General features: G+C 39.8%; 1 protein-coding gene across 4 annotated transcripts in view; it reads left to right on the top strand.

The window, feature by feature from the left end:
- LOC137992507 (ninein-like protein) overlaps positions 1 to 22,500 on the top strand; it is a 49,605-nt gene that overhangs the window by 13,844 nt on the left and 13,261 nt on the right. For 3 of the 4 annotated variants that reach the window (XM_068837873.1, XM_068837872.1, XM_068837871.1), the window contains exons 5-17: positions 1 to 109; positions 3,693 to 3,875; positions 4,907 to 4,985; positions 5,292 to 5,325; positions 7,994 to 8,066; positions 9,607 to 9,740; positions 12,592 to 12,732; positions 14,460 to 14,634; positions 16,152 to 16,268; positions 16,577 to 16,666; positions 17,667 to 17,949; positions 20,538 to 20,567; positions 21,046 to 22,500. The exon at positions 1 to 109 is cut by the window's left edge and continues 28 nt beyond it; the exon at positions 21,046 to 22,500 is cut by the window's right edge and continues 605 nt beyond it. In XM_068837873.1, coding sequence (XP_068693974.1) covers positions 1 to 109; positions 3,693 to 3,875; positions 4,907 to 4,985; positions 5,292 to 5,325; positions 7,994 to 8,066; positions 9,607 to 9,740; positions 12,592 to 12,732; positions 14,460 to 14,634; positions 16,152 to 16,268; positions 16,577 to 16,666; positions 17,667 to 17,949; positions 20,538 to 20,567; positions 21,046 to 22,500 — 2,903 coding nt within the window. Of the gene's footprint in view, positions 110 to 3,692; positions 3,876 to 4,906; positions 4,986 to 5,291; positions 5,326 to 7,993; positions 8,067 to 9,606; positions 9,741 to 11,279; positions 11,503 to 12,591; positions 12,733 to 14,459; positions 14,635 to 16,151; positions 16,269 to 16,576; positions 16,667 to 17,666; positions 17,950 to 20,537; positions 20,568 to 21,045 lie in introns of those variants that run through there. The other variant, XM_068837875.1, reaches the window with a different exon arrangement.

Genomic DNA, 22,500 nt, shown 5'->3' with positions numbered 1-22,500 from the left:
GTTGCGAGCAATCTGGAATGAGGTGAATGTTGGAGCAACAGGTTTTTTGGACAAAAATGAACTGTCTGTTGTGTGCGACCACATTGGCATGGATTCTATGAATGAACAGGTTTGTGTAACGTAGAATTATTAGTCACATGTATGAACACTGAACCTTGACAAAAGGCATGAAAAAATTAACAATTTGACAGTAGTATGCAATAATTAATTCTTTTATAACCTGGCCTTCCAATGAGAGTGGGGCTGCTGGTGACAAGGTGCAGTGACATTATGTCAAATAGTTAGTGAGTATTTACATGAAATAATATTACTAATACATTTATATAGCGCCTTCACTATAAATATGCGATGGCGCTGTTTACAACTGAAATTGGTTAAAGTTAAAAAATTACAGTACTGTAGTACTGTGACCTCTCATGACTGGTGCTAAGTTTTACTAAGTGTGTTAATGAACCTCATCCATTGGAGAACAATTGCAATTGATTGTTTTTTTTAACACAACGTAGTGCAATGTGAGCTCTTCGATGCAAAAATGAACCAAAATTTGGATTTACCAAACGTTAGGTGATTACCTTTAAGCTAAATTAAGCACTGTAAGATAGCTATGTGAGCAAATTTTGCAAACATTTAGTTGTCCTTCATCCGACTGAATTAAAGAATTCTTTCTGGGTTGTTAGTTGTATTTGTACTGGAGGAACCTTGCCATTAGTGGAATCGTGGCAACAACACACAAATTAATTGAATGAAAAACGTTGCCCAGTTGAAAAATAAAGTTTTCTTCAAGACTTTGAGGCTTTCTTTGTTATCTCTTTATAGATATAGGTTAAATATTTTCGTGTTTCATACCCTATTGACACAGCACCATAGTTTCATAAGGAACTACGTTTACCACTTCAGAAATGCAAATAGGAAGAATCACTGCTGTAACATTTACAAAGTAAAATCTTAAAGGGGCTTTGGCACGGAAAATGATGTAATTTCAGGACACCCAAGATGTCCGAAAAGTAGATTGAAACACTGCATTACCGTACTTACTCGAATAAGCCGCGTCGCTTATTTAATTTTTTTGGTACCTCAAGTGCGGCGTTTATTCGAGGGGGAATAAAGAACGAGACCAATATCCAGCCGAACAGGCTTGGTCGATAAAGGATTTATTATATTATGGGATAAAACATCAAAAAAATGATCTTTGATCTTGCGGGACCAAGCGAGAAATCCCGAACGGGCAAGATAGCTCCATCTTGCCCGCTCGGGTAGCCAATCACAGCGCGGGATTTGGTTCATCTTGCCCGCTCACGGAGCTAGTCATATAATAAAAGGAATTAGTGAAGATAGAGGCTTCCCTTGATGAGCTCCTGACGGAGATTAACAGAAACTTGTTTTGATTGTCACCATTTGACTCGTACGGCGTTTTATTTAATGGCGAGCAGTGAAATACAATCACTTTGAACTGAAGAATATTGGTTTTGATGCAAATAAATTCCCCATGCTGTGTTAAAGTTACTTTTTAGTGTTTTTTTTTTCTTAACGAAATTCCTCGAATAAGGTTAACTGAATAGAGTGTAATGTGTAGTGCTAGATTTTCTATCCCATATGAACCATGTGAGCGTTAGCCCTAGAGCGGCGGAGATCTAATCCGAAGGTCGTGGGTTCAATTCCCACCCTGGTCAGAGTTTTTCTCTGTCCTTGTGTGGTCCCATTTCCATCAGTAGGGCTAACGCTCACATGGTTCGCATGGGATAGAAAATCTAGCACTACACATTACACTCTATTCAGTTAATTCTGTTTAAAATATAAGTGCTTCACGGCCAACGTTTGTATAAACGTAACCTTTCCTCGAATAAGGGCCTCACTTGGACCGCGGCGTTTTTTCGGGGGCGGCGCTTATTCGAGCAAATACGGTAACCGGTTAAAACCGTTGAACAACATGAAAGGAAAAGTAAAGGAAAGAGAAGCACGGATGGACACAAATGGACAAGATTGAAATGGAGTGCATTTGGGTAACCTTGAAAAGAGTTTGCTGCCAAATCGCCTGGATAAAGGTGGTTTTTGCTCATAATCATCTCGTTTGTCAGTAAAAAAATTCCACATTACCATCTTGGAGTTTGAAACTCGTGATCAACTAAAGATTTCCCCTAAACACCCTAGAATAACGTGACATAGCCCCTTTAAAGAGACTCAGTTTTGTTGTCTGGCTTTAGAATTCATTAATGAGTTGGGTGATGTGGTAGATTATCGATGGTGCATTGATTAGTGTTTTCAGTGGCAATGTATTCTTTCATGTACATACAGTGGTATGATGTGAACCATTAGTGCAAGTTGAAACTCGCACGTTATTAGTACATTTGAGCATAGTTAATTGAGGGCAATGGTTATGAAACGCGACAAATTTCTTTGTTGTAGGTTTTTGTTCTCTTTTTTGGCCTTCACCGTGCACAAAACATAATAGTTGTGTACTCAGTACTGAGGAACTAACCAATAGAAACATGTTGGTTACGTAATTCATGCATAGTGTATGAGCGCAAAACAAAAGATTGTGCACGGTCGTGGACTTTCCAACCTAAATCTTGGCATCTTTGTTTGCTCCTTTGATGTTTGCCGAGCTTCCAAACCAGTCCCCTCTATTAACTATGATTTGGGGGGCAAGTAACCATCACTGCAATATCAGAGCTGTGAGGATTGTCATAATTAGTCGACTTCCAAGCCTTTTAACAATCCTAATAGTATTGCAGAATTAACTTTTGGAGGGTAATATGATGTGCTTTTTTCTACCCATGTTACCCATGTAATAACATGGGTGACAGATTACCCCTTAATTTTGGCGCGAAATTTCAGCGTTAATTTATAATTTCACATGTGAAATTACAATGTTGCCATGGCAACTTTTCTTACAGTGCCAAAATGGCGTCCAAGTTTGAAAAAACCCGCGTCTTAGAACGTTATTTGTCACCCATGATATTAATAGCTAATCAAATGATATACTCGTGAAATCAGGGAATAATTTCGCTTGCATTTTGTCCAAAATCAATTGATTTTGGACAAAACACCCGTGAGATTATTCCTTAATTTCAATCATCACCATTTGATTACCCATACTAATTCCTGTGAACATAGCCCTACTAATGGAATTGGGCCCACACAAGGACAGAGGAAAACTCTGACCAGGGTGGTCACAGAAGGACCCAATTCCAATTAGTAGGGCTAACGCTCACATGGTTTACTTGGGTAGAAAATGGCACCTCACATTACTCTCCAATAGTTAACATGTAATTCTGTTGAAATATAAGAGAGGTTAAGGATGACATTTACGCCAAACGGCAAAGATCGGAGTGAAATTAGCGTTTTGCCAAAAATGTAAGAACCCTGCTTGATATTAGCTCATTTCTGTCCTGTTAGCTCCAGATATCAAGCAACGAGAAAAGCTGAAATGAGAGAACTTTCATGCTTTTATGACAAGCAGGAGCCTGTCGTTTCCCGTTTGCCGTTGGCCGTAACCTCTGAATAAGCGCTACACGGCCAACGTTTGCAGAAACGGAACCTTTCCTAATATTATTGATTTGTCAAAAAAGCGACTGACATTTTGAATCGAAACAAGGTTTTCACCGTAGCAAAATCATGAAAAACCAATTAGTAATAGGCCCTATTTATTTAGTCCGGAACATCCTAAAAAAAGTTGTTTTTCTTTTTCGTAGGAGCTGGCTCTCTTGTTTGAGGAGCTGGATGACGATGGTGATGGTCTAGTTGGCTTTGATGAATTCCTGCATGGTTTGTTTGTGGCTAAAGATATTCAACAGTCAGATGTTGATACAGACTGGGAACAGCACCATTCAACTCCATATAATCATGAACCACAAACACCAAACTACTCTTCAAAGGTAAGAAATTGGTATTAATCTTAAAGCCTCCTGTATGTTTTTTATCTCCACCCAGTGCTTAGTTGGAATCAGTTTAGTTAAGGAGAGAGCTAATCTCTTGCAAACTTCAACCAAGTTTTGTCTTTTTCTCTAAAATGCTGCTTTCCACATTTTCCAATCATTTCTAAAAGGGTCGTGCAGAATCAGATATTTTGATAGTTAACATCACAGAGACAGCAGGCGTTTATCCCCACACCTGTTCTCCTTTTTCAGTCATTCTTTAAGGATCATGCAGAATGACGGGTTGAGATAACACTAGAGCGGTTTTCAAATGAGTGTCGTTACACCAAAACCAAAGTAATCACTTTGGCCAATCAAAAATGACGGAGACAATCCAGTAAACCAATCAAAACTCGTAGCAATTACACGTAGCCGGCACAAAGCGCGGGAAAATGTGCACGCGTGAGCCACGATTGCTTTTGGTTTCACTTCTGATTGGTTGGAAAAATGGCGCGAGAACTTTGAATCAATCACTGAGTGAAGTAATGCAAAACCAATGCAATTCGCTAATTACTTTCGACACTCAATTCAAAACCGCTCAAAGACGGGAAATGGTTAAATAAACAGGCATCTTTATAACAGTGTCGTCAGTTTTGCGACCATACCTGTTGACGTTGACTTGGAAATTTTGTTCGCTTTACATGTACTGGGGTTTCGTTGCATGAAGTCTTTTTCCTACATTAGGCTGATTTAGCAACAGAACGGGAACGTCAGTGGCGACGGCGCGCGCAGAAAAAACACTAATGAGAATTCAAAATAGAGTAGCCTCCACTCTTTTCTTCTCTATTCTAAATTCTCATTGGTAGTTTTGCTGCGCGCGACGTCGCCACTGACGTTCCCGTTCTGTTGCTAAATCAGCCTAATGTAGGAAAAAGACTTCATGCAACGAAACCCCAGTACATGTAAAACGAACAAAATTTCCAAGTCCCTCGGTACTTCGTTGAATCGAGTTTCCATTGTACTATTGTGATAATCAAATGTTCTGTTTGCAGGGTCCGAGAAGATCAGCTGGTCAAGATGACTCTTCTTTTTTCCTCTCTACTAGAACAGCTGGCAGCAGTTCAGCATTCGGTAGGACTTGCCTTGTCGATAGTTTACATTGGAAAATGACATCATTGATTATTCTGAGTTTTTTTAATTCCTTTCCCTATGTAATGATAAAAGTCATTGACTTTTTAAGTTATTCGGGCTGGTGTCTTCTTTCAAGATTGTGTTGTTACTTGCTCATTTATGCAATTTGGTTTGCAGTGACTTGAGTACTTTTAACGAAATCAGAGAAATTTACTTCGTTAACAGTAAATGCATCTTCAATGTAATTTACAAATCAAATCGACCAAATTTCCAACAGTATTTCATTATTTTGTCTGTTCCTTGCAGATATAATGGGCTTACTAGACCCAGAAAATACCGGGTGAGTTTTCAAAAAAAAAAAAATGAAATAAATAATAATAATAATAATAATGATAATAATAGTTGTTTATTCACTCTTTGAGCATGTCGCTAAATTACAAGAAGAGTCAGAAGCAATTTACATAGTAATATTAATATATATGGTAATAATAAATACGCAATAGTAAAACATCGCTACATTCACGAGCAATTAAATGTCACAAATCTATCAGTGCACAACAGATTACTAGGTGTAGCGCAATGAGTTATCTAACTTGCGGCCTTCACTGTAAACGTGCATTAACCTGCGCTAAGAAGCAAGCTTGCACAGTGAAAAATGTTGGTTACCAAACTTCAAGGGAAAGCTAACCATTTTAACTTCGAGCCTTAGATTTAACCATTATTCAGCAATGATATTATATATATATACTAATTAGTTTGGTAAATAATGGGCACACTTACCAATCAGTTGATCTTTAGCGGGTAAGTGGATAAAACAGTTCCTTCAAAGCGGGTTCAAACCTTGTCCAGGGACTACTTCTACTTTTTTGCTTTTTGTCTGCTACCACAAGTCTTGGGACAGAGAAGTCTAAATTGCAAATTGACAGTGAAGGATAATCCTTCATTTGAGAAAGAGGTCGTGTTGACCACAAAGGAGGCAGAAAAGAGAGACCCTGGGAACGAGGTTGGAGGTCTCACTGTAATTTAAAAGAGCGCTATTAAGGCTGATTTTCACGAGCGACGGAATCGGAGTCGGAGTCGTAAACGGAGTCGTAAGCACGTATGACCTTGTGAAAACTGCCTTCGATTCCGCTTACGATTCCGTCGCTTACGATCCAGAGAAAATTAGATTGTCGGAGTCGGATGCAGAAGCGGAAGAACAAACCAATCACAATGCATAGAAGTGGGCCTAGACAGACACTCTTTGGCAGACACTCTTTGGGCTTCGTCACGCGTTCCTCCCCCACGAGTGTCTGCTGAAACGAGCCACACATTCCCTTTCCCTTTGTTAAGTAACTTTCATCTGGAAATCACGTGCGGTTTACATAGGAACCAATCGGCGCCGTGTAGATTGCTCCCCTGGGAGAGTCAATGCGTCAACTTACTTCTTCTTTGGATGAATCATGAAAGAGACGAAACGTTTCCAAAATATTCGTCAGAAGCATTAAATTTGTTTCCTCGGTGGGGTATGCATTTGCACTCTCGCGAGTCAAAATGCGAGTGCTTAGTAAGCGCCTTGGAAATATATAAATACGATCACAAATAAACTATTGCGAGTGTATTTGAGCGGCACGAGAACCATTACCTTCAAGCTCAATGAACGCAACTAGGACATTAGGGAAAAGAAAGCTTGGAAAAAAATTCCATTATTTTTAAGCTTGAAATTTTCATTCTGCTTTTCGCGATGAACGTCTCTAAAAATTGAGTGTTGCGAACCGATCGTTCGTACTCAGTGTTCGTTCGATTTGAAAAATAAAGCAAACCTTAAATCGGTTCAACCGAAGGACTACAAGAAATGTGGTTATTCAAACGAAACGACTCCACTGAAATAGCGCGGAAAGAAATGCAAACATGATATCAATCCCAAAGGAAAGCCACAAATGGTTTGAATCTCACCGGAGCAAAATGTTTCAACCATACGAATTCAACCGTACTCATTCTGTGAAGAGCCACAAACATCTAAGCCAAAGCATGAAATTTATACACTCCACTTTCTTTGATAAGAATTTAAGTCAGCGATTAGAAATGCCCAACACACGAAGCCCATCTTCTTGCAGTGACCGTAAGCAAAATTTCTTAGGGTCTAAAGTGCACTTCCAGGATCTATCTGGAAGTCCGTTGTGATTGGTACGTAAATTCCGGCCCATTTCAGCAGACGCTCGTGGGGGAGGAACGCGTGACGAGGCCCCAAGCATTTCTGCGTTGGAGGCTAAAGTTGGCCAGGCCAAGGTGGAATTTTGGCGCCAAGAAGAAATAAAAACATCGTGGACGTAGAGCAGAATTTTCTACTTCGGCTCCTTCTTCTCCTTATTTTGCAAGACTTACTGGCTTAGTAGTATATACGGGACTGATTTGAAAGAGGTTTTTTTCTCTGGACCCGCGACGCCGCGAAACTGGCGGAGCGGGGAGAGAAAAAAGACCTCCTCAAATCAGTCCCGTATACTGATACTACTGGTTTCTTTCATCAAATACCTGATTTAAGCCCAGCTTGTTTGGCCGCCTCCTGCCAAGTATTCTTTTTCATGTTCTTTTTTTTTTTGATTTGCAAGATTTGTCGTATAACACGGGGAAAAGTCTTATAGCCTCCTTCTCGTCCATGCCCGCTATGGGCTCGATATTGTGATTGGCTTGTTCTTCCGCTTCAGCTTCCGACTTCGACAATCTTGTTTTTCCTGATTCGAAAGCGACGGAGTCGTAAGCGGAATCGGAAGAAAATGGAACCGTTCCGATTTTTCCGACTCCGATTCCGTCGACCTTATGACTCCCCTTACGACATCGATTTTCTGTTTTCACTAGATTACAAGCGCTCTTACGACTCCACTTACGACACCGACCACGATTCCGTCGCTATTGAAAACCAACCTTTACTTGTTATGTTAACTTTATTCTGAATTTTCGTATTTGAGACCATTTAATCTGTAATAGTGGAATAGTCGATATGTTTATAATTTCTTTTTGGTTTGTTTTAGTCTCGCGAAGAAAGAAGATATCAAAGATTTCTGGCTGGCCCAGGGATTAAATGAAGCTGTTCCACTTTTGGAGGTATTTTAACGACGCCTCAGTGATCGGTTTCGTTTTTGCTGCTGTGAATACTCTCCAATTTTCTTATCGCACAAGGTCAAGGAGTTACATGGAGTGTTTTGCTTGGCTGATCTCAATTTACCTTGGCTTTCTTGTGTCTATGATGGTCCCAGACTGTTAACTGTCATCGCAAATAAGATTAGCAGCAGTAAAAACCGAAACTGTGGGTTGAGAGTACGCGTCTATTTATGAATGTCGCAGTGAAACAAAGCATCTGTCAGAATAGTTTCTCTGTTTATTTGGATTTGTTTTGTCTGTCAGAGGCACCCAATTGTTTTTGTTTCATTCTAATTTGCGATGATATTTCACTGCCTTATTTGCCAGCCTCAAAGTGCTGACTTAGGGCGCGTTCGATTGACCCAATTCCGGAATAAGAATACGTGGCGTGATGATTAAAACGGTATGTTTGGCGCGTTTCGAAGCAGCAGGGATAATGAAAATATGTTTAAAATAGTATTTTAGCCGATGTTTGACAATTTTAACGTGACTCTCCTTAAAAACGAACGATTTCTAACTTATATTCCATGTATTCCTATTCCGGAATACGTTGAATCGAACGCATCCTTAACGTGTTGCTATGACCAAAGAGATCAATTCTTTTTCTTTGGATTTCACAACCGTGTTGATTGAACATTAAGTGATCCAAGTTTTAAGTCTTGATTTAAATAATACACCTGTCTATTTCAACTGGACTTTTCCTATTTAACGGTCCGCCATTACTAACTTTAAAATCTTGAGGGAGCTGGATCGAGAAAATACGCGGCTTGATTAATATGCAGCACGGGGGTTTCGTGCTTTCAGACTTTTAAACTTGTGTTTTGCATAATTTATATAAGATACTGCATTCACACACTGAAATTTTAAACTGGTGAGTTAATGGCTTCACTTTTCCCTTGATGCAACTCTCTGAGGTCCAATCGATCAGTTTGAACGTGAGTAATGGCGAACCGTGAAATCCAAAACTTGCACTCAAAGTAAACAGCCTTTGGACAAAAGTTAAAGCTCAAAATTTTGCCAGTCAGGCGTTAAAGGGCTAGGTCACGCAATTTTAGGCATTTTCAGCACTGATCGAATGGTTATAGAATTAACTAAAATATCAAAGTAACTGTTCAAATCTATAGAAGAACTCTAACAAAACACAGGGAAGCCAAGAAGGGACATGGATGGACAAAACTGGAGAGGATTGAAATGGATTGAATTTGGGTAAATTTGAAAAACGTCAGCCCACCTTTTTTCAAATTTATATCAGTCTATATTAAAATGTCATTTACACAGCTGGAAAATCATTCTCAGTTGTTATGTGGCCGTGATTTTACAAATGAAAGACTCTTGCTCTGCCAATTTGACGTTTAGAGCTCATAATTAACAAAATTAAACAAAATTACCTAAAATAGCGTGACCTAGCCCCTTTAAGCAAACACACTTTGGAGAAGAAAAAAAGAACGTTATTTTTGATCATAGTAGCACTTTAAAGACAATTTTAATTGTTTTGCCCCAATAGCATGTTGAAGTCGACGCTGATGGGAAACTGAGTCTTCATCAGCTAACAAACTTATTGGAATCTGTGGTGGATGAGCAGAGCGGTTTACCAAGGGCCGTTGTGAATATTTACAAGCATGAAATAGCTCATCTAAAGTAAGTAAAATAGAGTGGCTCTGTCTTCGAGAGTAATTTTGCCATAATAACGTGATTGGAGCAAAAACGTTGCGCAACCTTTTTCGGTCTATAAGGGGAAGACCAAATGCTGCAATGAATAGTTTACTTAACACTTTCATGGTCAGTAACGTGGCCTTTTGGAGTTGGATCTTGTTTTGGCTGGTTTGTCCCTCACTAGTGCTGTTTAGAAAGTGAACGTTAAAACGAGCAGATTCGTTCCTGGGGGGGGGGGGGGGGGGGGGGGGACGCGTGAGGTATCCCTAAGAGTGTCTGCTTGGGAGGCTAATGCAAACCAAGAATAGATTAATTAATTCGGTAATATGGGCGATCTTGAACGAGCCCTAAAGCGTGATGGCGCAGAAGTTTTCTCGAATGTCATGTTACGTTAATCTTCAAACAGTTTTTTGTACGACAGTTTGAGTGTATTTCCCGTAAAGCATGGATTTGTCTGGCAACTATTTTCAGATAAGGTTTATTTTACATATCTTTGTGGTTCTTGATTAGTTCAATGTTTGTTGCGAATTAAAAAAAGGTTACCAAAGAAGCTTCTTCGTTTCCCCGGAACTCCAAGACGTTTGAATAAATTAGGCCGTTTAGTTCGGCTGGGAAAACGGCAACGTGGGAAAATGTTAGGTTACGCTATCTCAAGTAATTCTCTATTCTTCCATTTTGTTCCCCTTGTACAATGTGTCAAAGCATCTTATGAGTGGATTTTATACCAGAGGCCTTGGATGATACGTAAAGAAGGAACGATTTACTTTTATGTGATCAAGTTGTTTTTTTTTTTGGTGATTTGGTGATTCCACGTTGTTTTTCAAAGTAAAGCAACGAAGTGCATTAAAATGCGTGCTGCACGTGCAGTACGATTTCTTCTTGTTCAACCAATACCATTTTTTTAGCTTTACCATTGCCGTAGCCTTAAGCATTCCTAAGACTCCCTATTGATTGGTTAGCAGAGCTATTCATGTATTTCTTTTCTACTCGAAATCATGATAATGAGAATTCTTTACCCAACTAGGCACAGCGTCAAATTTGCCAACCTCTCGGTATGATATCAACTTGTAACATGATTCAAACCCTTGTGTATTCCCCCCTTTTTTCCCTTTCACCGACTTCCGAGACTGGACGACAACTACCGTATTTCCGACAAGCGCAAATTTTCATGATAAAGAGAACGGAATTTCAGCGATATGACTGAGATTTAACGAATTTGTTTTTCGTTTGCTTCTATCTCATTTGGAGAATTCCGAGACATACAATGGTGCTGCAAAAGGAAGCCGAACCAAAAAAATATGCAGGTGTGATATTTTGTCATTTCCATTTTCGCTCGTGCTCGCGCGCGTCACGGTTATGGGCATGATGCCTTGTTGATTCTACGCGGTTTGATTGGTTCCTGGCTTGTCGAGTCCCGTTTTAAGTGCTGTTTGTTTGACAGCGTTAGTGATCTCAGCTGGTAACACCATCCGCCCAAAGGTTTTGTCTAAGAACTTTCATAATATGCGTAATACTTTAGTTGGGTTTGCTCCGTCGACTTGTGAGAACCCGTACAGGTGCTTATTGTCCGTGATGTACGCTCCGTAGCTTTGGACATTCATCTTCCGCGAATGGCTTACTGCCCTTTGCAAAGAGGACAAATCGATGGAAAAGAATCACCTCTTAAGTTTGACTGCGAATCGGAATCGTTTGTCTCGGAGAAAGAACATGGCAAACTGCTGTCTGATTTCATGTCACGTCTGTCGAGGTACATACATGTAGCTGTACAGAATGTTGTGTCGAACAGAGGTTTAACTACTACTTTCATTGTATATTAGTGTCGTTTGTGAACGATTCCTCTTGAATGTATACGTCGGTAAACTCTGCTCTTTGAGACGCGATATTGAATTTATTTGTGTGCATCGTTTTAAGCTAGTCCTTTACTCTGACTTCCTTATGCAAGTAGTTAGGAAACGTGTCGTCCAGGAGCTTAACAAAATCGTTCAAAATACGAACAAGGAAAGGTAAACAACTATTATAAACGTCATAGCAACTAAGAAACAGTATGAAGTAGACTAAAAAACTAAATGTTGTGACAACGTGCAACGTGTTCATTAAAGAGTAAAGCGTCCCTTCTCTATCGAGGTAAATATGAAGTTTATTTGTCAGGATTGTGTTAGAAGTTAAGTTGGAAAAACTTAGTATCTTTTTGCCCAAATCTATGTTCGGCAAAGGCGACGACCTTTGCTCAAGATTCGTGCAAAATGCGTAGATTGACACCGCGAGTTTATCTCAGTGGTTACTAAACAATTGAAGTTGTAACAATTCATACCAAACGACTTGTTCCCACACAGATTTTCTTCAAAAGTCGTTTGCTGTCTTGGTTAAATGCATCTTATTTTGTTGGTTTAGAAAAACTCTTCGTTTTTCCTGTAGTGTCATTGCACCTTGGAACGTTTTTTTCCAGTCCTGTTTAAAAGTTTCAGTTTGTTGTATCGTTTTTCTGAATGGGATTTCACTTATTATTTTGCGCGGCCTTCGTTTTTATATTTACAGGTAAGGTAAACACTTCTGAAAATGTCAGCTAATGTTGGTAAATGCAGGGCGGTGAAGGTATTAGAGATGAAGGCGTTAGCATTTTTTATGTTTTAAAAGTATTTTCAACAGAAAGCTATTGCTACATAGTTCCACTTTTCATATGAAGGAAGACTAATCTTTACCAGAAACGCGAGGCTTATTTAAATTCGGAAATGGCCAATTCTCACGCACATGGCGGCCGGGAGGGAACAAGGCACTTGATCGTTGCATCGAAGTGAAGAGTTCATCCACCGAAATGGTACTTTATGTTTTTTTCCAGATCTCAAATTGAAACTGTGTCCGCGGAACGCGATGCCCTCAAGGAAAGCGTGGTCAAATTCACGGAGGAAAAGGAGATGCTGATTGTGGAGAGCGAGGACACCGCACAGAGACTAGAAAAACAACACGAGACAAAATTAAGGTACGGCCGACTGTGACACAGAAACGTACGGTAATTTAAAAGGAGTTCAAGGTCTGTTTCTGAGACAATTTTTTTGTTTGTTTCTTTCTTGGAGCCTTTAAAGTCGTTTTTAATCAAGCCGCTTTGAAGTGTTGCACTCAGTTTGTGCAACGCTTTACCCAGCAAACTGGCTGTGTTAGTCAAGTTAATTTTCCACTTGAATAACTCAGATATTCAGCTCAGGTACTTAACGTGAAGGGATCTTAATCTTAAATTGTACTCGTTAATTGTTCTTACAGTTTCCATGTAGAATTCGTGAAACAACACTATTTTTCGATTTATTTCGTATTGATATATTTATGAAGGACTTAGTTATCGAGAGCTCCTTGTCATGGTTTAGAAGAAAAAGTGCCTTCTTTTTACCCAAAACAAATTCTAAATTGATAGCAGGTAATAAGGTCATGTCAGTGACAGGTCCCGTGAACTGTTCTATTGACAGCTGTCAGTGTGCACATAGTCATCACATACTTGATAGGCCGCCGTTACTTCGTGTTCTCTCCTTGAAATAGACCATTCTACAAATTGAGACAGCTCAAAATACGCTACTCGGGAAATAACACTGAAAATCGCCTCATAAATCAGTACTACTTTGCAAAGCGTAAACTTTTGCTTACTGTGATAGAACCTTCCTCGTTCTCTGAGCCCGCGGGTTTTCGGTCAGCACGGAGAACAACGAGCTGTGGCTGATTCTGAACCACGAAGTCACGCAGTTCCGCCTCTTCTGCGCATTCTCAGGAAATTAAAGCACCAGTGCTTATTAGCGGGGTCAACACTAATTTCCATCCCTCAAACTGACATTGGACATTTCGTAACAATTACACGACGCAATATCCCATGTTAATAGACAAGCTTACCGCTCTAAAAAGAATGAAAAGAGGCAGAATTACAGCTTTAGTTCAACAACAAATAGCGTTTCTAAGCTATGCCGCGCTGATCTACAGTATTTAGGTCTAAAAACCCCGTTGAAGACGGTTAACTTTCAGTTGTTTTGCTGGGTACTACTATTTCAATACTCTAAAAAATTCGATTTTCCGGAGGTTGTCTCGTTAGTCTAGTGGATATCGGAAACTGCAAGTTGAAGCCATCGATTCAACTCTTTGCCTCGCCTATTGTGAAATCTTCTCAGCTTGTTTAAAATCTTTGTTTCGTTGAAGTAGATTTGAAGTCTAAAGTAGACTGTACGTCGTATAAGTTGAATAAAAAGGGAAATGTCAGTTTGAGGGATGGAAAGAAGTGATGACCTATTAGCGGTCACAAAAACGGTGACTGCGGGAAGTTCAAAAATGGGCAGAGGTCTTGAAGAGAGTCAAAAGGAAACTTGCGGTAGGGCGAGGACAACGGCTACGGAAACGTTGTTTAAAGATGTTGTTTCCACGGTAATGGATGTTTGGTGAACGTTTAAAAATATATCAAATTTGGTCAGTTCACGTCGTTGTCAGGACAGAACTGCAAAGAAAATGTGAAACCAAAATGTGAAACGCACGTGTGGGGCGTGCGAATCCATTGTGTGTGCTCTTTAATCCTGTTGTTTTGTGGCGTTCCGTCGTTGTCGTCTTGCATAAGCCACAAAACATTATTTGCATTTCAGTAAACTGTTGCTTTCTATTCACTGTCCCACAAGCCTCTAGGTAGAAATTATCACGGTGTATCTGAAATAGAGTTTTCTCACTTAACTTTGCATTCACCAGGGATCAAGAATCTGTTTTCTCGGAAAAAATGCAGACTATGCAGCAAACTCTGACTGAGGAGCGAGACAAAGTGTTACACTCCGCCAATCAACAAAGATCGATGTTGGAAGAATCACTTCACAGCACTAAATCTGAAGAGCAGCGTCTGAGAACGAAACTGACAGAAGCAGAGGAGGTGTGTTGGTTTGTCTTTTCTATCAGTATTTGTCAAAGTGTCTCCCGAGGCTGAGGCATCAAAGTTTGTTTCAGAGCGAGTAGGGAGGGGGATAGCGGAAAGGTGGTCCTAAAACAACACGGGTTCAACACGTGCTTAAAATGTGTGCTTGTTTAACGTTTCTGTCGGCAACAACACAGCTTATTCAATTCACGAGGTCGCCTCAGCGTTATTAGTGTCTCACCTTCAAATTGAAGGGTATCTGTCTAACCACCGTCCTTAATTTATCGGGTTCCAACAAACTTGTCAGCGTATCACGTGAGTGGACAGCGAGCTTTAGCAACGAAAACGTCACAAATTTGCATATTTAGCGAAATAGTCGCAAAGTGATTGCAATAACACGAATTTATGTTTGGAGATGACGTTCTCGTTACCGTTCCTGTCGTCGTTGTTAAAGCTCCCTAACAACGTGAAATGATGGACAGGAGAAGGCTGACAGGAGGTTGACTAGCAATACAGTTATTTTCACAGAATTATGACATCAGAGTTAGAGTTAAGTAATCAAAATCAGTATTTTGGTAGGCCTAAATCCTGAATTCAGAAATACAGAAATACGAAAAGTGTCCTAAACATGCATAAAAGCTAATCTTAGGCCTAATTAGGCCTAATTAGGCCTAAACAAAAGTTTTTAGGCCTGAGGTTAGCCTTTATGAATGTTGAATTCAGGATTTTGAATTCAGGATTTTTGGAATGTTGAATTCAGGATTTTGGCTTCCAAAATCTTGACAGCTATTCTTAGAGTTATTTTCATAGAGTTGTGTCGTAGACTTAGAGTTAAGTTTCCAAAATCTTGAATTCAAGATTTTGGAAGCCAACATTCATAAAAGCTAACCTTAGGCCTAAAAACGTCTGTTTAGGCCTAATTATGCATGTTTAGAATACTTTTTGTATTTTTGAATTCAGGATTTAGGCCTTCCAAATCTTGAATTTCCAAAATCTTGAATTCGGGATTTTCGAAACTTAACTCTCCATATAGGGCGAGGGCGGAGAAGTTAATGTTGTGGGAATCGGTTGCTGAAAACAAACGTGGTTAATAACAACAAGCTTTTTTATTATTGATGCAAGTTTGCTTTTCCAAGAAAAATCGCTTAAGCTTTTACCGTTTAGTTATTAGTGTGTTCGGGGAAAGGAAGGGACCAGTTGTTTCGAGTGTGTCTATGCTTTGGTGGTTGTTATCCTCGTCAGATTTAGTTTCTCTTGTGTGGTTATATTGACCGAATGCAAAAATTGCCGCCAACAAATTATTCTTTTGTCTTGTGTGAATTAGCCTAACTAGCCTCGTTCACACGCGTAAAATTGAAAGAATTTGGGCTGTAAAACGAGGCTAGTTATGCTAAGTAACACAAAGACAAAAGAATAGTTTGTTGGCGGCCATTTTTGCATTCGGTCAATATTCACCTCTCTGCGACACAGTATTTTTGAAAGTACTTAACGCAACCACCGTGTGAATATAGTTTGACAACCTCATTTTTTCTTAGGAAATCTTGCGACTCGAGAAGGCTCTGTCAGATGCCCAAGAGAAACTCATCCACTCTGAAAATGTCCGAGAGAGACTGGAGAAAGAATTGGAATCTATGGGAGACCTGTCCACTAGAGTAAGCGTTCAATTGACCGAATGCATAAATGGCGGCCAAAAATGTATTCTTTTGTTTATGTGCTAATGAGATTCACTAGCCTCGCTCTCAAGCAACCTTTCTTTTGTATTTTGTCCATGCAAACGAGGCTAGTGTGGCTAATTAGCACATAAACAAAAGAATATTTTTTTGGCCGCCATTTATGCATTTGGTCTATACGTTATTCAATGTGGCAGTTTGTAATGCAAAGTTGACAAAACAAGTAATGTTAAGATTTGTCCTTGATTGATTGGTTTGTGATCGAGTTGCCCTTTGTGCTCTTTTTGCAGTTGGCTGAAGTCGAGAAACAGCAAATGTTAAAACAACAGCAGAACCAAAAGAACAGTAAAAGTGTCAGAGAACTGGAGCGAATTAACAGGGTGAGTTGGATTTCATCTGCTGTGGGACTTCATAATTAAAGGGGCGCAAAAATCACTCTCAAGAGCTTAAAACAATGTGAATTAAACAAAGCTAAACAGGTGCATGCCAGGACTAAACTGGATTGTATTAAAACGGGTTCACATTTAGGTTATCTTGAAAGCCCGGTGTATTGCAAGTTTATCAACATTCGCCGAACCAATGATCGTCTATGGGCAGATGTTCGTCGTGTTACGATGATTTCGATAGTTTGGACGTAAAACGTCTACTATTTCAATAAAGATTTACTTGAACCTTCCCCATAATAGCTTGACGTAGTTTCCTGTCTATAAGTAGCTTTTGTCTATAAGTTATTTGAGCAAAGTTATTTCGACACGACAGTCGAAGGCCCCCACATCTTAAGTTCTGTCATCGTTTTTGCCCTCTTGATTTCGTTATCGTAGGGGGTAAATAAATCATCTTGTGTTGAATCTTCAACCACTCTACATTAATTACGTTTCTTATCTGTATTTTTTCACTGACGTTTTTGTCAAGTTACTCAAATTGCACAACTGATCGAGGATCTCAAAAGTAATTCACAACTTGTGCCACAGTACACCATGTCTCTTAGACGCACGTGTAATATTCCCAACATCCATTCATTTTAATACTTAACAAATTTAACTGTGTTCCTTGTCAACCCTTTTCCTCAGCAAAAATGCTCTTCTCATTCGAGAAAAGACTGAAAATCAATTTTTTTAAAATCAAATAATTAATCCAGATTAGATCAAATGATGGTTTTTTTGTTAACAGTTTAAAACTTAAGTAGCCAGTGAAAAATCTCTCCTTGCAGATTAGAGAACTAGAAAACTCTATTCACATGGCACTGAGACTGGAAATCGAGCGCGGGACTCGCTGGTGGAAGACAGTTCCTGTTACCAATGTGTCAACCGCGTGCTCCATTTTTTTTAACTTTGAGGCTTTTCCATCTGCAGTCTCATATTTACTTTTCGCTTCTCTTAGGAACTTCGAGACGAGAATGATGAACTGCGTCTCCAATGCGAGGCTCTGACACAGCAAGTCAACAGTTCGGGGAAAAGACGGCCTAGTCATCGGAAACGACAGGACAGTCAAAAGGTTCATCGGCATGGCTCGGTTCTTTCAGATTATACTAAACCGCAGGTCGTTAAACGAAATAAGGAGGGTGTAACGTCAACCGATGACTCAGATGCCGCTGACCATCCAGACGGTACGCAGGTTCCCCCTGTACGAGTCAGCGGTGATGGCGGGTCAAATGAGGACGCGGGTAAGCGGCATAATCGCTGCGTGCGCAGAGTCATATCACGTGTGCTCTATTCTTGGGATTGTAAGGGATAACAGCGTAATGTGGGTGCAATGGGGATAAAAGTATGTTACCCTCTAAGAGGGTAGGTACATGTTCTGTAGTAGCGCTTACTCTATGAATCCACCAAGTGGAAAAACCAGAAAGAACGTCTCCATAGCTTTCGTGGCAATGAACGCAATTTAAGACATATTTCATTTTCCAAGTGAAAAACCTTGCGACAAACATTTTTTCACTCCTGAAGAATTTACAAAGATCGCCTCCACGAGTCAGTTCACAAAAGTTAAGTAATCAAAGCTTTCTCAAGGTTTAGGGTTAAAAAGAGAGGTGATAACGTAACGGGGTGCAAGGAATTGAGAAACAGGTTTTGAAAAAGGGGGTACGAGGTTATCCACCTAAATGCGTAACTGTAATTTGTGGTCTCTTCTATCTCTTCTGCACAACTGATATGCAAAATGAAAAGTTAGACGCTTAATTCCACGTGTTTACTAGCAACTTATTACACTTTCGGCTTCTTCTTCTTTGTGGTTGTGGTTTCTCTTTCTAGTGATCTAATGGGTTACCATCAGTGTTACAAGCTTACGCGCACAACTGTTTGACCTGCCTCCCGCTTTGTGCTTCGTTAATGATCTAAACTAACTGACACCCGATTTGCATTTCTTAACGTAAGATCGTTGGTAATTGTAACGTAACGATGCAGTTGTTTGTTTTCAATTAATATTTTGGTTAATGTTTAAACAACGTGTTGTGCGTGGATTCTACTTTTACAGTACGAACAGCAACCCCATCTTCTCAATGTTTGAAGCTTTGGTGTATTCTGAGCTTAACAATGAAACACCCATGTCTGTAGAAAAGAGACTTCTCAGTAAATCTCTGTGGTTCGTAAAATATTTATAGTGCTTAATTAATCTATTCTTTAAAAAGTGTCGTGTAGTTTAAAACCATTTTTCAAACAAAGGCTTTCAACTTGAAATGTCTTGAATAATCTCAACATCTTCCTCTTTGTACGCTTTTCAGTAAGGTTTTAGTAAGAGAGCTTGTTCTCGTTTCACTTTTGGCCCGGACCTAAACATAACAGTGTCTTTTGAATGCGAAATTAGAAAACGCTATTTTCTTTGACCCTCAGTACATGGAGTGCGCTCTTAGTATTGTTCCACCTCCGTTTTTTGTTTACTTCATAACGGATTAACTTGTTTCATATGCAGCCGTTTTTGAAATGCCACGCCACCCTCCCGCTGTTTCGACATGGGATTGCGTGACATCTCGAAAACGGCCGCGTGAGTGATCGTGTTTCCGTGTTATTTGTGTTTACCTTTTCATAACTTAACCGTTGTTTTCTTTATGATTCCTGTCAGATTAAGTATTCCTTTATTCTTTGTCCTTGTCATCGTTCTGTGCCTCGTCGTCTTCCTCTTCAGATCAGTTCACAGATGATGATGCTCCTCCTATTCCGTGGTCCGTGGAATTTGATGAACCAGTTGTTCCCTCGCAAGGTCTTCTATTTTCTCTCCTAGTCTTCCTCGAATTGTTACTCTTATTCCAGTTGTTTTTTCTTCATCTTTCTTTACTACTGTTCTGGTAAAGTTGGTATCCTTTCTCATAGTTTATATGTTTTGTTTCGTGACATTCTTTCCTTTAATCTTCATTTTACGTTTTTCTTGGGGTTTCTGTGCCTAACCTCGCACCAATCCTGTTTCATTTTCGTCCACTTTACGATGCTTCAGAGGGAGTTAAATTAAGTCCGAACAAGAGATTCTTGAATTACTCGTTGTGTACTTAAAGGGGCCATGTCACGCTATTTTAGGGTGTTTAGGTGGAATTTTTAGTTAATCACGCGTTTAAAACTCGAAAATGGTGATGTGGAATTCCTTTACTGAGAAAGTTATCGTTACATCACAAAAAAGATGATTCTGAGCAGAAACGACGTTTATTCAGGCTTTCGTTTTAGTGAATTTGAGCGAATCAACGACTATCGTTATGTGATCTGTACTGGGAATATTCAAGCGAATAAGGACGATATAACCAATTGCTGTTTTGCTGGCAGCCAGTCTAGGGATTGTACATAAAAAGCGAAATGTGTTGCCATAGTGCTATAGTAATGATTCACTGAGGAGATTCGTTTTGATCGGCTTCCAATTGCCTGACAGACGAAAGCTCCAAAGGAATTTCTAGGGCTATCCAGGCATTGACTATCAAATGACCCAACCAAAGAAAAGCATGCGCAGCCGGTGTTAAATGTGGGAAAAACAAAAAGCCAATCGCTCAATTGAGAAAGTCCATATATTTATTTCCATAAATAATTTCCGGAAAGTGGACCAGTCAAATCCAGTTCTTGAAAATATAGTTAATGGTCGGTGTGAATTCTTGAAAGGCTGTTAGAGGGGCGTTGATTTATTTTCTTGAAGACAGATCTCTCTGTGACTACAAGCTAAACAGTGAATACCATGAAAGAATCAACTTCAAAATCCCTCGAAAATCCCAGAATTGGCTAAAACTTTTGCCGCAATTTGTTTTTGTTAATATTAGACAATTTTTGTTTTTTCCTCGTGCAGATGACGCTCAAGAATTGGAAGAACAAAGAAGTAAGTGTTGATTTGTCCTAAATTCCCCCTGTCTCGAAAAGCGCACGAGTCGCTTGAAGACGAAGCTTTTTCCCAGCTTTGATGCTAGAAGTAACACTCTCCTCGTGTGTTATGGTAAAATCTTGTTTTTGCTTATGACATGTGTAGTATGTCTCCTTGAGGTTCACCGTATTTCAAATACTCCAATTATCTCTATACCGAGCCAACAGCTTCAACTCTACACATAATGGTCTGTCCTTCAGTCCATCAAGCACGTTTCTTTCATCTCGGCTAATTTCCATCTATCCTTTCTCCCATTTCATCGTTTATTGCTCTTTTTTTCCAACAGCTTGTAACGCATCTTCCTTTGTTGTCCTGTCTTTGCAATTCATTACTACCACAACTAACTTCACTGCTCGAAAATACAACCGGTATCTGCTTGTCTGTCTCAGTGTAAGTTCATCTTTAGCATTATCATATTGTTATTTACTTTCTTCAGAAGTCATTGCGAACCTTGAAAGCGAACTGAAGGAAAAGGAAGAACAGATCCAGACGCACAGAGCCAAAGTGGAAGAACAACAAACTTCGATCAGCGAACAGGAAAAACTTGTGGCCGAACAAAAGCAGTCCATTTATGAATTCCAAGAAAAGGTTCAACAACTTGGCGATACAATCAGACAACAAGAACAGCACCTGACAGAACGTGAAGCCGCAATAAACGAACTGAAGAGCGAAATAGAGTCACTAACTGGTTCTCTTGCTTCTGATAGCCACGAAACACGTGTAAGATATGATACAGAGCTGGCAAACTTAACAACGCAATTTACCGGTGAGATGGAAGGGTTGCAAAAGAGTTTTAACGTGGAGAAAGAGCAGTTAGAGCGAGAATATCAAGCGAAGATGAAGGATCTTGAACGTTCCCTCAAGAGTGAACAAGAAAGCCTCAGAAACGAATTAGAGGATGGATTTAGACAAGAAAGGGAGTTGTTGATATCCGAGTATGAAAGCGAGAAATCGGAAATGGAGGAGGAACACAAGGGCGAGAAAGAAATGCTGGAGCAGCTTTTCAAAGGGGAAATGGATAGAGAGAAAGAAAAAATGGAAATGGAAGAAAAACGTTTGATTGAGAAGTTGCAAGGTGTGGAGACAGAGAAAACTGAGATGGAACTCAAGTTGATGAACGAAAAAGCTGAATTGGAACAACAATATAGGATCGAGAAGGCCGAATGGGAATTGCAGAATTCGACAAAGGTGGCAGCTATGGAAAAGGGAAAACTGGAATGGACGAACTTGAGATCAGAACTCGAGAGTGTTCACCATCAGCAGATTAGCACACTGGAGAATAAGTTGAAGAAAGAAAAAGCCAAACTTGAGGAAGAGCATTCCAATGCTGTTTGGGATTTGAAACAAGCTCATTCTAAGGAAGTCGCGAGTCTTAAGCAGAGCTTTGTGGAGCAAAAGGCAGAAATGGAACAGAAATTCACCAGAGAAAAAGCGGAAATTAGGGAGTCATTCACTCGTGAGAAAAACGAACTCGAACAGAGGTTTGCTCGCGACAAAGTTGAATTAACAGAGAAGCTCGAAAACGAACATAACCATACACTTGCTCTGCGAGAGGCCGAACTGAAGAATGGGTTTTTGAAAGAGAAATCCGATTTAGAGAAGCAATTCGACGAGGAACGAGCAAAAATCGAGGAAGGGTTTCATGAAAATTCAACTCACAGCGAGTTAGCTTTTCAGAAATGGAAAGCAGAACTAGGGGAACATTATACCGAGGAAAAAGCGAAGCTTTTGCAAAGCACCTCGAGGGAGAAAGCTGAGTTGGAGCAAAGGTACAAGAATCAAATAACCGAACTACAACAGGCTTTTACTGAAGGTGAAGCTGGGTTGAAAGGCGAGCTTAAAAACGACTTTCTGCGTCTAATTGCAAAACACAAGGCCGACTTGGAAGAGA

Source organism: Montipora foliosa, chromosome 2 (assembly GCF_036669935.1).
Source record: "Montipora foliosa isolate CH-2021 chromosome 2, ASM3666993v2, whole genome shotgun sequence".
In the NCBI taxonomy this organism is placed as follows: domain Eukaryota; kingdom Metazoa; phylum Cnidaria; class Anthozoa; order Scleractinia; family Acroporidae; genus Montipora; species Montipora foliosa.
The sequence above is the reverse complement of the archived record's forward strand: the minus strand, read 5'-3'. Positions and strand labels throughout refer to the sequence as shown.